The sequence below is a fragment of the Camellia sinensis genome, chromosome 6, assembly GCF_055761805.1.
Source record: "Camellia sinensis isolate YWXY chromosome 6, ASM5576180v1, whole genome shotgun sequence".
NCBI lineage: Eukaryota > Viridiplantae > Streptophyta > Magnoliopsida > Ericales > Theaceae > Camellia > Camellia sinensis.
The window spans coordinates 169,326,918-169,339,695 of NC_138966.1; the positions used below are offsets into that span (position 1 = coordinate 169,326,918).

Here is a 12,778-nt window from a genome sequence, read left to right on the forward strand (position 1 = left end):
GTAACTGTTAGTAGTTATATTTGTAACTGTTAGTAGTTATAAAGTTAGATATAGGATAGTTACATAACTAATTGAATATTGTGTATAAATAGTAAACTCTGTACTTGAGAAAGTATTAAGAGATATTTTTCATTTCATATACAACTTCTTCACTGTGAATGTAATATCTTAGAGTTTATGATCAACTTCGCAGACAAAATGAAAAGGCTTACGAACCAGAAATACTGGCAATAGGCCCATATCACCACCATAAAGCCAACATAGTGATGGAAGAACACAAGCTATGGAATTTGCAACAACTTCTTGAACGAAGAAATGAGACGAGCGTGGATAGATACATTGTAGCCATGAGAGATTTGCAAGAAAGAGCACGTAAATGTTATGCAGACTCTGTAAGCCTTAATAAAGATGAGTTTGTGGTAATGATGCTTCTCGACAGCTATTTTATCATTGAGTTATTTCACAAATTCACCATCACAAGTATACAAGATGTGCGTGACCCTTTGTTCAAAATGGAGTGGATCCACCATATCATATGGCGTGATTTATTGTTATTTGAAAATCAACTTCCATTCTTTATCCCCGTACAATTGTTTGAAATGACGAAAATTCCAGACCCCCGTGACAATATCATTGATTTAGCCGTGCGATACTATTCTTGCACTAGGGAATATTACTATTACACTATATCGCCCAGTCCTGAAATGATTTTAAAACCTTCCTCTTTAGTTTTACCCTATGATGTGAAGCATGTTCTTGACCTATAGCACACCATGTAACCTCTCACTCGTTTCAAAAACTGCTCGCAAAAAGAAATAATGGAAAGAAGAAAAAGAGATGGGAATTCATACATTGTGCCACAGAGCTACACAAGGCGGGGATTAGATTCAAGAAGGGTAATTATAGTAACCCTTTGCTCAATATAAAGTTTGTATATGGGGCACCGGAAATCCCACAATTCACAGTTGAAGAAAAGACCGAGTGCCTTTTTAGAAACATAATTGCGCACAAGCAGCATCTTCAAGATTCGAACACTAAATATGTCACAAATTATTTGACTTTCATGTTTTGCCTCATCAACCCGTCCAAGGATGTCAGCTTGCTCAGTCGTAATGGAATTATCAATAACATGTTAGGCGATGACGAAGCTACTTGCGCCATGTTTACCAAAGCCTCTACTTGTGTCTTTATGTCTCGCGATGGCTTTTGTTACTCTGAAGTTTTCAATGATATCAATGAGCATTGTAGACGGCATTGGAACATATGGACCGCGAAATTAAGGCATAATTACTTCAATAGTCCGTGGGCAATCATTTTGTTTCTTGGTGCTGTTGTGTTACTTTTACTCACTTTGACGCAGACAATTTTTACCATGTTTCCTTTCTTTCATAAATCCTTTCTTTCATAAATGTTGAACCAAGTTATTGTTGTTGATTAATTGTGAAAGAAACTGTTGTGTTTGTGTAAGATTGATCAGTAGATTATGTACAAATTCGGTTGTTTGAAAAGTTGTATACGAAATTCTTTCATCCATTAGTAACAAACTAACACACCAGCCTCCACAAAATTTATGGTGGGTCTTTCAGAAAGATGGCATTGGGGCGGGGCGGGTTTATCGTCTCCTGTTCTAGTCCTGTCAAATCGGGGAGAGGTAGGATGGGTAGGTCGCTAAAACGAAGCGGGAGGAGGGTAGGAACGAGTTAATCTTTTAACTGTAGGAATGGCGGTATTATTAACAATAAGTCTAGGAACACAACCACCAACAAGTAATATTGCAAGTTACAGATAACAAATTAGAAAATAATATATAAGCTTACTTTTTATACTTATTTTCTAGATCTTTTTAGATCAATGATGCGTAAGTGATATAATTAATTGATAATTAGAGAAGATATGAAAGAGAAATTATTGTCTTAGATATCCTAATTGATTGTCACATCATTAGGCTTGAAAGTGAATATAATTTTTAGACTTGAATAACAATGGACAAATAAATTTATGGGTTTAAATTTTTTCAAGTTAGCCATCTCAGTTTAGTTTGAGAGACTGTTTAAGCCTTGTTTGGGGACTTTGGTTTTTAGTGAAAAAGTCAAAAAATCACTACAAGTTGTCAAATCATTCTCTTTACTTTTTACACATCTTTTTGTAAAAAGTTAAAATGTCACTAAAAAAAGTCAATTCTCAAATATCTCAGTATTTGTGGGCTCATTTTGGAGCCGATCTCGGTGATCCGTACCATTCAGTTTTCAAGACTTGTTGAGTAAAATATTCATGCAAAAAATTAAGATGATCAGATATCAGTAGTTATATGTTTAAATCAGATTTGCATTATAAAAAATAAATGGTTATTCTTGAAAAAATAATTTAAAACAAATATGATTCAAACATATAACTACTGATATCTGATCATCTTAATTTTTTTTTATGAATATTCTACTTAACAAATCTTCAAACGTGAATGATTCAAATCATCAAAATCGGTCTCAAAATAGGGCCATTAAACTCAAACATTTGAGAGAATCCAATCCAAAATTTATATTTAATAAAAGTTTAAAGATGTAAAATGAAAAATAATGAAGTGTAAATGAATGATAATTATAAAATTTAAATATTTTAATCTTATTATATTTAAAAAATATATATTTTTAATAATTAAGTGTGTGAATCAATTTACAAGTACTTATCCCGAAAACTACGCAAAATGCTCCCACGTAAGGCAGAGGCAGGTGTAAAATGGAGTGGGGGAGAAAAAGAGAAAAGTTAGGGATCATGAAAACTTTTTCATGAAAATAATCATGAAAAATTTATGATCGTTGGATTACCTTGATTAGTGTATGGTACTTTATTCTAAGTGTAATCCAAGGGTCACAGAGCTTTCATGATTATTTTCATAAAATGTTTTTCTTGATACCTAGCATTGTTGGGAGAAAAACTTATCTCTACTTGCTCACCAGAAGCGGGAAAAACCAAGTGAGGCAGGGATTGGTTGGGATGCATGGCTGAGTAATACAAGATGGTGTTTGGGAAGTGGGTTTTTATGTATGTTTTTTTTTTATGTAGGATATTATTGAAGAAAAAATTGTGTTTGGGAAGAGAGTTGAGTTTTTTTGTGGTTGGATGTAATGTTTGTGAGAGAAAAAGTGAAATGATTATGAGGTTGGATGTGATATTTTGTTTGGATGTGTTTTTTTTTTTTATTTTGCAAAATTTTTGTCTTTTAGTGGAAAAAATGAGAAAAAACCCAACTACAATTCTTCCCAAAAACCACCAAAAATTGTCATCTCTCTTTTTCCACTAGGTCTGTTTCATGTGGAAACACATGTTTAAAATTGAATAATTAATTTTTATATTGTGTTTGTTTCATGGATTTAAATAAAGATTTTGAAGGGAAAAAAAATGTAATATAATTATATTTCATTCATATTTCATTTATCTTTTTATTTTTTCTTTTTAAATTCTCATCCAAATTCATGAATTTTTAACTTTTTGGCTAAAAAAGCACAAAAGACAAAATTGGTTATATAGGTCAATAAGATAAAATGTCACATCTAAACCATAATCGTTACACTTTTTTCCTCACAAAAGTCAAAAAAATAAATAAATAAATAAATAAAAATCAAACGAGACTAAAATAATTAAAAACTAAAAAGTCAAATTATTTTAGATATTCCCAAACGAAGACATAATATTAGAAAACCTACTCTAACAACATGCAAGATTATAATTGGTGGGCATTGTTGTGTGGGTGTTATGCAAATACCGATATTAACACTCCGTTTGCTTTCTTTGGTCCATATTATTATTATTATTATTTAGATAGTGGTTTGCCTCCAGGCAAAAACAAACAACGTAGCAAGAGAACAGTAAAGCAAATAAACCAAATCAGGACACCGCTTCTGCACGAACTGTTGGGGATCTGGGATCTCGTCCAAAACCTTTCAGAAATTATATCAATTAGAAAAACATACACACGTCCAAGGAGACACTATATTTAACGTGATTCGGCCTTAATGCCTACGTCCACGAGAGAGTAACCAGGTTATCACTATAACAATGGAGAGATTATAATAAAGGAGGAGCTCACACCAACCTTACTCACCCACTCATCTGTCTCCCTCTCTCACACTGAGAGAGACGGTCTCTCTGCCTCACATCACTCACTCTCTCTTGGTTTGCTCTCTCATTTAAACTCTCCCCTCAGCCTCTCCATTTATACACTGAAGAGAAAGTGGAGAGGTTGGCTGGCACAACACATGGCCAACTAACAAATGATCATTTCCTCCATGTAAAGCCAGCTGTAGCATGTCAAGGAGTGTGGCTGCCAATCGACAAGCCATAAAGATGGACGACACCGAAAGTGAAGGGACAGCTAGCCATGTGCAAGGCCAGCTAAGGTCTCTAGCTTCCTCCATCTTGGTGTATAAATGGAGAGGCTAAGGGAAGAGTTTTTAGAATGAAAATAGAGCAATACAAGTGATATACAAGAGAGTGTATATCTCTGTGAGAGTGAGAAGAAAAACCAGAGAGTGTAAGGCAGTAGAGAGTGTGTGAGTTGAGTGAGAGAGAGTCTCCTCCTCTGTATAATCTCTATTTATTTTAGTGAAAATTTCCGGTTCTCTCCATGGACATAGGCATTGAGGCCGAACCACGTAAATCTTGTGTTCAAAACAGTGTGTTACGAACAAGATTGGATAAAGAGGAGGAACCTCCTCCATCCATACTAGCGGTTCCACCAAATTCCCAGCCATACGAGCAAGCCGACGAGCAACTATATTCCTCGTCTGGCGGACAAGCTGGGCAGCAGAGGACCGAAATGAATGAAAGACCACCCTTGCTTGAGACAAGATATGACCCACATCACATCTAAATGCACATCATTTGAAGAGTTGATGGCATTGATGGTTACCAAAAAATCTCCTTCCAAGACAACATCTAATTCCAACCAATGTTTTAAAAATCGGATCGGTGACAAACCGGAAAATGGATCTGATAAATTGGTCATCGATTCAACCGTCAAGTTGAACCGGAATCAAACCGTGACGTAATAAATATATTAAAATTATATTGAAATAAAAGTATAAGTAATAAAATTATAAATTAAAAAATTAAAATCCTAAATTATCTTAAATATTGCTCCTAATATTTTTTTACTAAAAAATATAATAATATATTTTAAAATATTATTAATTTTAATTTTGGAAAAGGAAATCAAATATTCAATATTCCCTCCATATGATTTTAATCCAAATAATTTGATTGAAAGAAGAGCAAAAATTTTAGAGGGATATCAAAATTTCAAGTCTCCCTCCAATGAATTTGATTGAATCCCACATGGATTTCTTGAGTTTTTTTGGAAGAATTTTTTCTCTTATAAATAGGTAGAGATTTTCACAATAATTTCAAACTCTTAATGAGATTCTTCACAAGAGGAGACACTTAAAAGAGAGTTTCCAATTAAAATTTTCTTATATTCATATATGTAAAATAAGAAAGAGAGAAAGAAAAGAAATGAACGTATGATTCACTAGAAAAAAATTAAGGTTTTAAAAACTAAAATTTGGGGACAAAATTATTTTTTAGGAACCAAATATTTTTGTTGTGAAAAATGTTGTTATTATATTTTTAGCAACGAAAATTGAACATTAGTGATAAATTATTATTTTTTTGGGACCAAATTTTTTGTCTCAAAAAATAAATCATTTTGAGATCAAATTATTTTGTCCTTAAAAGTCTATTTATTAGTGACATTTTCAAAATTTTATCGCTAAAAGTCTTGTTTTTTACTTTTCGGGATGACCTTTTAGCGACTATCCTCACGGCAATAAAAATTGGTCCCTAAATGTCTTTTGCAACAAAATTATCACTTTTAGGGTCTCTAAACCTCTTATATGTTGTAGTAATTGAACCTCTTGATCAAAAGCTTCACTGGTTTGTTGGGGCAATCCTACATCGCCTGGAGACAGTGGCAGAGCCAAAAAATTAAGTTAGAAGAGGCACTTATTAATTATAACATTAAGATAATAATAATAATTTTATGAGCTAAATTTAAGCATAAGAAATTAAAAATCATTATTAATAGGAACAAATCAAAATTCTATAATAGTGTATAATAGCTCGGTGCCAGATGGTGATGTAAGTTTGTAATTTTAGCACAAAACATTATGGATCAAAATTTCTAATTTTAGAAAATAAAAACACATCATTTATAGCACAAATTATTATAAAATCTAATTTAATTTTTATTTGACAGAAAATATTAAAGAGAAGATATTACTTATAAATGATGTGTTTTGAATGAAAATTATTAAATAGTCTTAGAGTATCATATGACGTTGCCTATGTGATGCTTAAAGCATGAGAAATCACAAATCACACTAAGTAATTTGTCAACTACCTGAAAATAATGAGTTAATTATGTTCAATCCTTAAGATTTCTCACTACACTATTGGTTTAAACTACTACATAAAAATGCTCCCAAAGTATCAAATAACTACTTATTATGAACAATACAATAAATCCTTAGCTAAAGAAAATGTTAAGAAAAAAAATACAATTTTGTATATGACCACAAAACAAAAATAAAAAAAGTTCAAAATTGAGGGGGGGCACATGAACCCCCCGGGCCTTCTTTGGCTCTACCTCTGTCTGGGGAGACGGACTGACTTCACTTTATAAGCATACTGTCCCCTTCACCTGTGACAACGAATTTTCCTCTGAGGAGGAACAAAGCCGTAAGGCTGACGAGGCTCCGCGCCCATCTCGCCAAATCGGAATTGTGACAGGCACGCAGGTGCCAAGCACGCGCACTTTGTTCCTCCTCGGGGGAAAATGCGTTCTAACAGGTTGAGGGGCCAATAATCTTATAAGGTGAAGTCGGTTCGTCTCCCTAGGCGATGTGGGATTGCCTTAACATAACCCCTAGCGAACTGGGCCCGCAACAGCGGGGGAGGAGACGGGCCCTCCTTCTAGTGCCAAATGCACGTGCCTGGCGCCTGCGTGCCTTCCACAATATTGTCTGCTTTGGCGATGTGGGCATGAAGCCCCATCGGCCTCACTGCTTTGTTCCTCCTCAAGAGAAAACACGTTGTACCAGGTTGAGGGGCCAGTACACTTATAAGTGGAAGTCGGTCCGTCTCCGTCTCCATCTCCCCAGTTGATGTGGGATTGCCCCAACTTCTGACACAAACTGTAATAAAAGTAATTTTGGTGCTGTTTCTGATTCCAAAAGCACTTTGTAGTGTACGGAAATGCTCGTAGGATTCTTTGAAGTGAGGAGTTGTTAGATAATTGGTTTTTTATAGGTTTATTTTGGGCCAACTTTGAGCCCAAAATTAAGTGGGCCCCAAATGTCTTTTGGGGTGGATCCAAAGAGGTGACGTGTTTCTTGCCTCATGGCAAGTCACAAGGTGAAGACGGTTCGTCAAAACCATTTATGAGTGAATCGGAAGTTGACGCCATTTTTGAGTTCGTGGAATGGACAATTAAAGAATTAAATGTGGGTTTCCTTGAAATAGGTTGTCTCACATTGAAACTTTGAGAGAGCTTTTGTGAGTATATAAGCTCTTAGTGTACTAACTTGGCTTGGGTCCCAAGGAGCACCCCAAGTTTGTAGAAGGGAGGAGTTATGGACAAAGTGAACCTTAGTCCAAACCACCATACGCACACATGCGCGCCGCCGCCGTCCATTCATTTGGTCGGGCCGAGCCGTGTCGGCCGCGATTATGGGTCGGTTATAGTATTAATTTTATTTAAATTTTTGTAAAAATTGTTGCAAGAATCTAATTCAAATTTGAATTCAAGATTTCTGTCCATTTCCAATCCGAAATTCAAACAAATTAAACAATCCAAAACTGTTTACACCCGAACAGTTATAAAACTGCCCAGACAGATTCAAATCTGTCTAGCAGTTACCAACAGATCTGTTTGAATTTCAAACAGTATCTGTCCAGTTTGAATTTACACTTGTTCACTTCCTTTTTGTACCTGTTCGGGTCAATTTGGTTTGCCTATAAATATCTGCCATTTCCAGCAGTCTTGGTTATCCAAAAATAGTCTGAAAAATTCATATTTCTTGTTGTCCCATTTTGCTCCTTTGCATAAATTATTCTTCATATTATTTTAGGGAAAAATTAAAAAGAATATAGAACACAAGGTTTTTGTTCGCCGTACAAATTGTTTGGAGTGCTACTACAATTTGTGAAGATCATTTTATCCTGGGAGATAGACACCTTTTATCCATAAGTACCGTAAGCGAGGCGAATCTGTCTTAAGAACAGAGTGTCACGCACTCGACTTGATCTTTTAAATATTCATTCGGTTCGGTAAAATAAATCCGGTACGTTATTTATTTTATTTGATTTCAATTTATTTTTTGTACACAGAAGATTGTTCCAATAGTGGCATCTCATTTTGCTGTTTGAGCATACGACATTTCTTCTTCCACTGAGCAAAGTATAATACCCATAATATTTTCCTGTTAATTTGTTGTCAACACTATAAATTGGTGCATAAAGGGAGTGTTTCATCACTGGCCCATTCACAATAAGAGTTCGAAGGGTAAAAGAATATTGCTATATGTAGTTTATAATTGATACTGTACTTCATTGAAAGAAGCAATATCTTTTATATGAAGATGTTCTTATATATGTTTCTCTTCTATTTGCATGAACGTATGATTCAACCTCTTGATCAAAAGCTTCACTGGCTAATCAGAAACCTCACGACTAGCTAGCCTTGTCTTCAACGCCAGTATTTAAGGTAATTTTTTTTTACATTGTCAAAGATCAATTTTATTGATGAGATAATGTAGTACAATACATATAACAGAAAAACATCAAACTGGAGTTGGGACAAATATCATTATTTCTTAAAACCACATCCCAAAAGGTTATGCAAATCCCAAACCAAAACAATCAAAAATAAAATACATCTACCAATACATACAAAGAGTATTTCTCCCATAGTTCTAAATCGCGGTATCGGGTAACGTAACGGTATCGATCGCGGAGTATCGGTATCGGTAGTATCGACCGGTACGTATCGGGTATCGGGCGTCGCGGCTGTGAAATTTCAAAAATCATTAGCAATCCATCTAAAACTCAATTTTATGCATTTTTTTGACTCTTTTAGCCTTAATTTATCACATTTTAATCAAAATTTTGATATGTAGGGACACTTTTTTGACTCATTTTTAACTAAATGATATATATTTATTTTAATCTCAACCTTTTATTTGGCATATATGTTAAACTTTTAATATAAAATTGATGTGGAAATATTTGGCATTTTTTTTTCTGTCAATTTTCGTCTTCCTTTTGTCAATATTTCAACCTAGTAAACATTATTTTAGTTAAAATAAATGGAACAATTGGCTTTATGAATTGTTAATAAAATTTTAAATTAATATAGAATAATGTGTAGAATAATTCTACACATACTAATAAAAAACAATAATATTTAAACCTTTTAGTAGATGGTTTGTTTTAACTCCAATAATATTTAAACCTCCAATAATTTTTGGATTTTAGAGCTTAAAAAAAATAATAAAATTTGGAAAATGATGCTTTTAGTAGAATTGCTTGTAAAATTTCAAGTAGATGTAGCATTATGAAACTGCTTATGAAACAATGCAAAAAGAAAGCAAATAAATAACAATAAAAGATAAGCAAAAAAGAAAAAGAAAAAGAAATAAAATAACATCTTTATTTATTAATTCAAATGGAGGAAACAAAACTGAACAAGTACTAAAGGACCTAACCTAAAAAAATAAAAAGCAAAAACAAAACCTAATCGTCTAATTTATTAATTATAACTAAATCCTAATCAAACACTTGATGTACTCAACCCATCATCATCATCATCATCAATGATCATCAAGCTTTAGAAGGTGGCGACTTGGCTTGACCAGCACAATGTTTACGCGCAAGATGAAAGAACGGAATTCTAAAAACAAAAGGAGAGCAATCATCCTCAATCATCCTCAACATCCTCAATCCAAAAAGAGTTGAGCTAAAGGCATCCAAACCGATGACTTCAACAAACAGAAAAAAAAAACAGAGCATCACTTCTTTAGCTTAAAGAAAGAGAAAAACAGAGCATCAACAAACAGAAGAAAAACAGAGCATCACTTCTTCAGCTTTGTTTTGCTTTTCTCAACTATTTTTGCAGGTGAATTTCAGCAGTATCGGACTGTATCGGAGACAAATCGTTTACGTATCGGATTCGGGCCGATACGTGTCGGGAATCGGCCGATACGGCCGTGAAATTCATTCTCGCCGGTATACCGGTGAGTATCCGACTCGGCCCTTCCATTTTCCGGTACGAACCGGCCGGTACGGAACGTACCGGCCGATATTTAGAAGCTTGATTTCTCCCCCATTGTTGGACCCGTTATTGTTATGTTGGTTGTTATGGGGGCTCTTTTTTCTTCTATTGATTTTTAGGAAGAGTTACACGTGTTGTTGGACTGTGATTTTTCAAATTGTGTATAGAGTGAAAAAAGTGCTATGAGAAATGAGATTGTGTACTTTTGTGAAGTGTCTTGTGTTACTGTACATTCAGTGTACTTTTCTTTCTTTTTATTTTCTTTTTTACTTTTTTTTTTTAACCAAGGCGGAGGGCCAAGACTCTGAGCCGGAGTAAAAGGTCCAAGAGCAGCCCCTGGCCCAAAGATTTAGTGGTATATATTGTTATTTCCAGGTAGCGTTTTAGAGTGTTTCACAAAAGAGAGTTGCGGAATTGTTCTTGAAATGCTTATTGTATATGGTGGATTTTCCCCCCCTACCATAGACGTAGGCGTCTCGCCGAGTCACGTATATCTTATATATCTGTGTTCTCTATGTGTGCTTTGATCATTTATTACTATATTATTATGTGATTGAAGCCAATATTAATTTTGCACATATGTACAACATTTTCCTTTCTTGATCCTCGAGTTTTATTTATTTTCTTGGGCAAATTATAACGGTAGTCGTTGTACTTTGGTTCTTGTCATTTTTGTTCTTATAATTTCAATTGACTCAATTTTTACCTTGAATTTATGACCGTTTCAAATTAGTCCAATTGATTATAATCCTTAACATTTTGTTAATGAAAAATGTGGCACGTGTTACACGTGTAAGGGCAAAATTATAAACTTACTCAACTTAGTGAGTCCCTTAATTAATTCAGTAATAATTTTCTATCAAAACACTAAAGCATTATCAATTAGACTAAGTTGACACAAAATTTAAATTATCAAAACACTAAAGCATTATCAATTGAAAGTGTAGAAACAAAAATAACATAAGAGGCAAAATGTAGGGCTATCAATGTAATTTGCCCTATTTTGTTTTTTCAAGCCTAAACTTTGCATCATGCAAAATGTTTTCCAACGTTTCATTGCTATGAGTTATTTCTATATATGATTTTCGGCTTGAGAATTCGAGTACTATTCTGGCCAACTCTTGGAAATTTGTTTATCACAAAATATCTTATTCTATTTACAGGAGACATTTACATATGTCCAAACAAATTTCTGATCATGTCTCCCTCTATATCGATGAAAAGCTTTCTCAATTATCTCCAACACGTAATGAGTGTTGTATATTCAGAGTGCCAGACCGACTCCGTAGGGAAAATGAGAAAGCCTATGAACCGGAAATACTTGCTATTGGTCCTTACCATCATGGTAAAGATAACCTCAAACAAATGGAAGAAAACAAATTATGGTATTTGCAAAAGCTTGTTAAACGAAGAAATGAGACGAGCGTGGATAGATATGTCAGGGCCATGAGAGAATTGGAAGAAAGAGCGTGCAAATCCTATGCAGGCTCCATCAATCTCAACACAGATGAATTTGTGCAAATGATGCTTCTTGATGGTTGTTTTATCATCGAGTTGTTTCGCAAGTTTGAGATGAGGGGATTGATAGATGTGGATGATCCCATTTACCAATTGTGTCTAGTTCGCAATGTCTTAAGGCGCGATTTATTGTTATTTGAGAATCAACTTCCATCCTTTATCCTCGTTGAGTTGTTCAACATGACTAAGGTTGAAAGCCCACAAGATGACATTGTTAGGTTGTCCTTAAATTTCTTGCGACATGTGTTACCATATCAAAAGTTAGACGTTCCTAATGCAAAACCAATCCATGAGATCAAGCACATACTCAACTTGGTACATGATGGTTGGTGCTCTCCGTTTGCTGAAACTCGCAGAAGTGTTGAAAATGTGATTGTGCCATGGACCTTTATAGACTCAGCAACAGAGCTCCAAGAGGCTGGGGTTGAATTCAAGATGGTTAATAGAAGTAGTATATTTGATATAAATTTCACAAATGGGGTAGTGGAGATCCCACAGTTACGAGTTACAGACACAATAGAGTCTCCCCTTAGAAACCTAGTCGCATACGAGCAATGCTTACCAGATGCCTATCCGAAATATGTTTGTGACTATATCGCCTTCATGGATTGGCTCATCAATTCTTCACAAGATGTTGAGATACTTCGTCGGAGTGGAATTATTCAAAACTGGATAGGGGATGATGAAGTGGTCAATACAATGTTGAACAAGATAGACAAGAACATCATGTTATCTGTCACCCCATTCAATTATTCAGAAATCTCCAATAAATTGAATAAGCATTGTAAGCGACGGTTGAACGTGTGGATGGCAAACTTGAGGCGGAATTATTTGAACAGTCCATGGTCTTTGCTTTCCTTTCTTGCTGCTGTTCTGCTACTTGCTTTGACAATCCTACAAACTGTATTTTCTATTCTTTCTTATGTTTCACCTTAA

General features: G+C 34.5%; 1 protein-coding gene across 1 annotated transcript; it reads left to right on the top strand.

The window, feature by feature from the left end:
* The first annotated feature begins 266 nt into the window (after positions 1-266).
* Positions 267-12,778, top strand: LOC114307564 (UPF0481 protein At3g47200). Its single transcript, XM_082876670.1, has 3 exons — positions 267-419; positions 10,169-10,278; positions 11,488-12,778. The coding sequence occupies exons 1-3, from the start codon at positions 267-269 to the stop codon at positions 12,776-12,778; spliced, it is 1,554 nt and encodes a 517-aa protein (XP_082732796.1).

What these genes read in the sequence shown, in the direction of transcription:
- LOC114307564 (XM_082876670.1), top strand. Translation starts at nt 267, where the DNA reads ATGGAAGAACACAAGCTATGGAATTTGCAACAACTTCTTGAACGAAGA. An exon ending in TTAATAAAGATGAGTTTGTG is followed by an intron (nt 420 to 10,168) that starts GTAATGATGCTT and finishes CTATTTTTGCAG; the next exon opens with GTGAATTTCAGCAGTATCGG. An exon ending in CGTGAAATTCATTCTCGCCG is followed by an intron (nt 10,279 to 11,487) that starts GTATACCGGTGA and finishes TTCTATTTACAG; the next exon opens with GAGACATTTACATATGTCCA.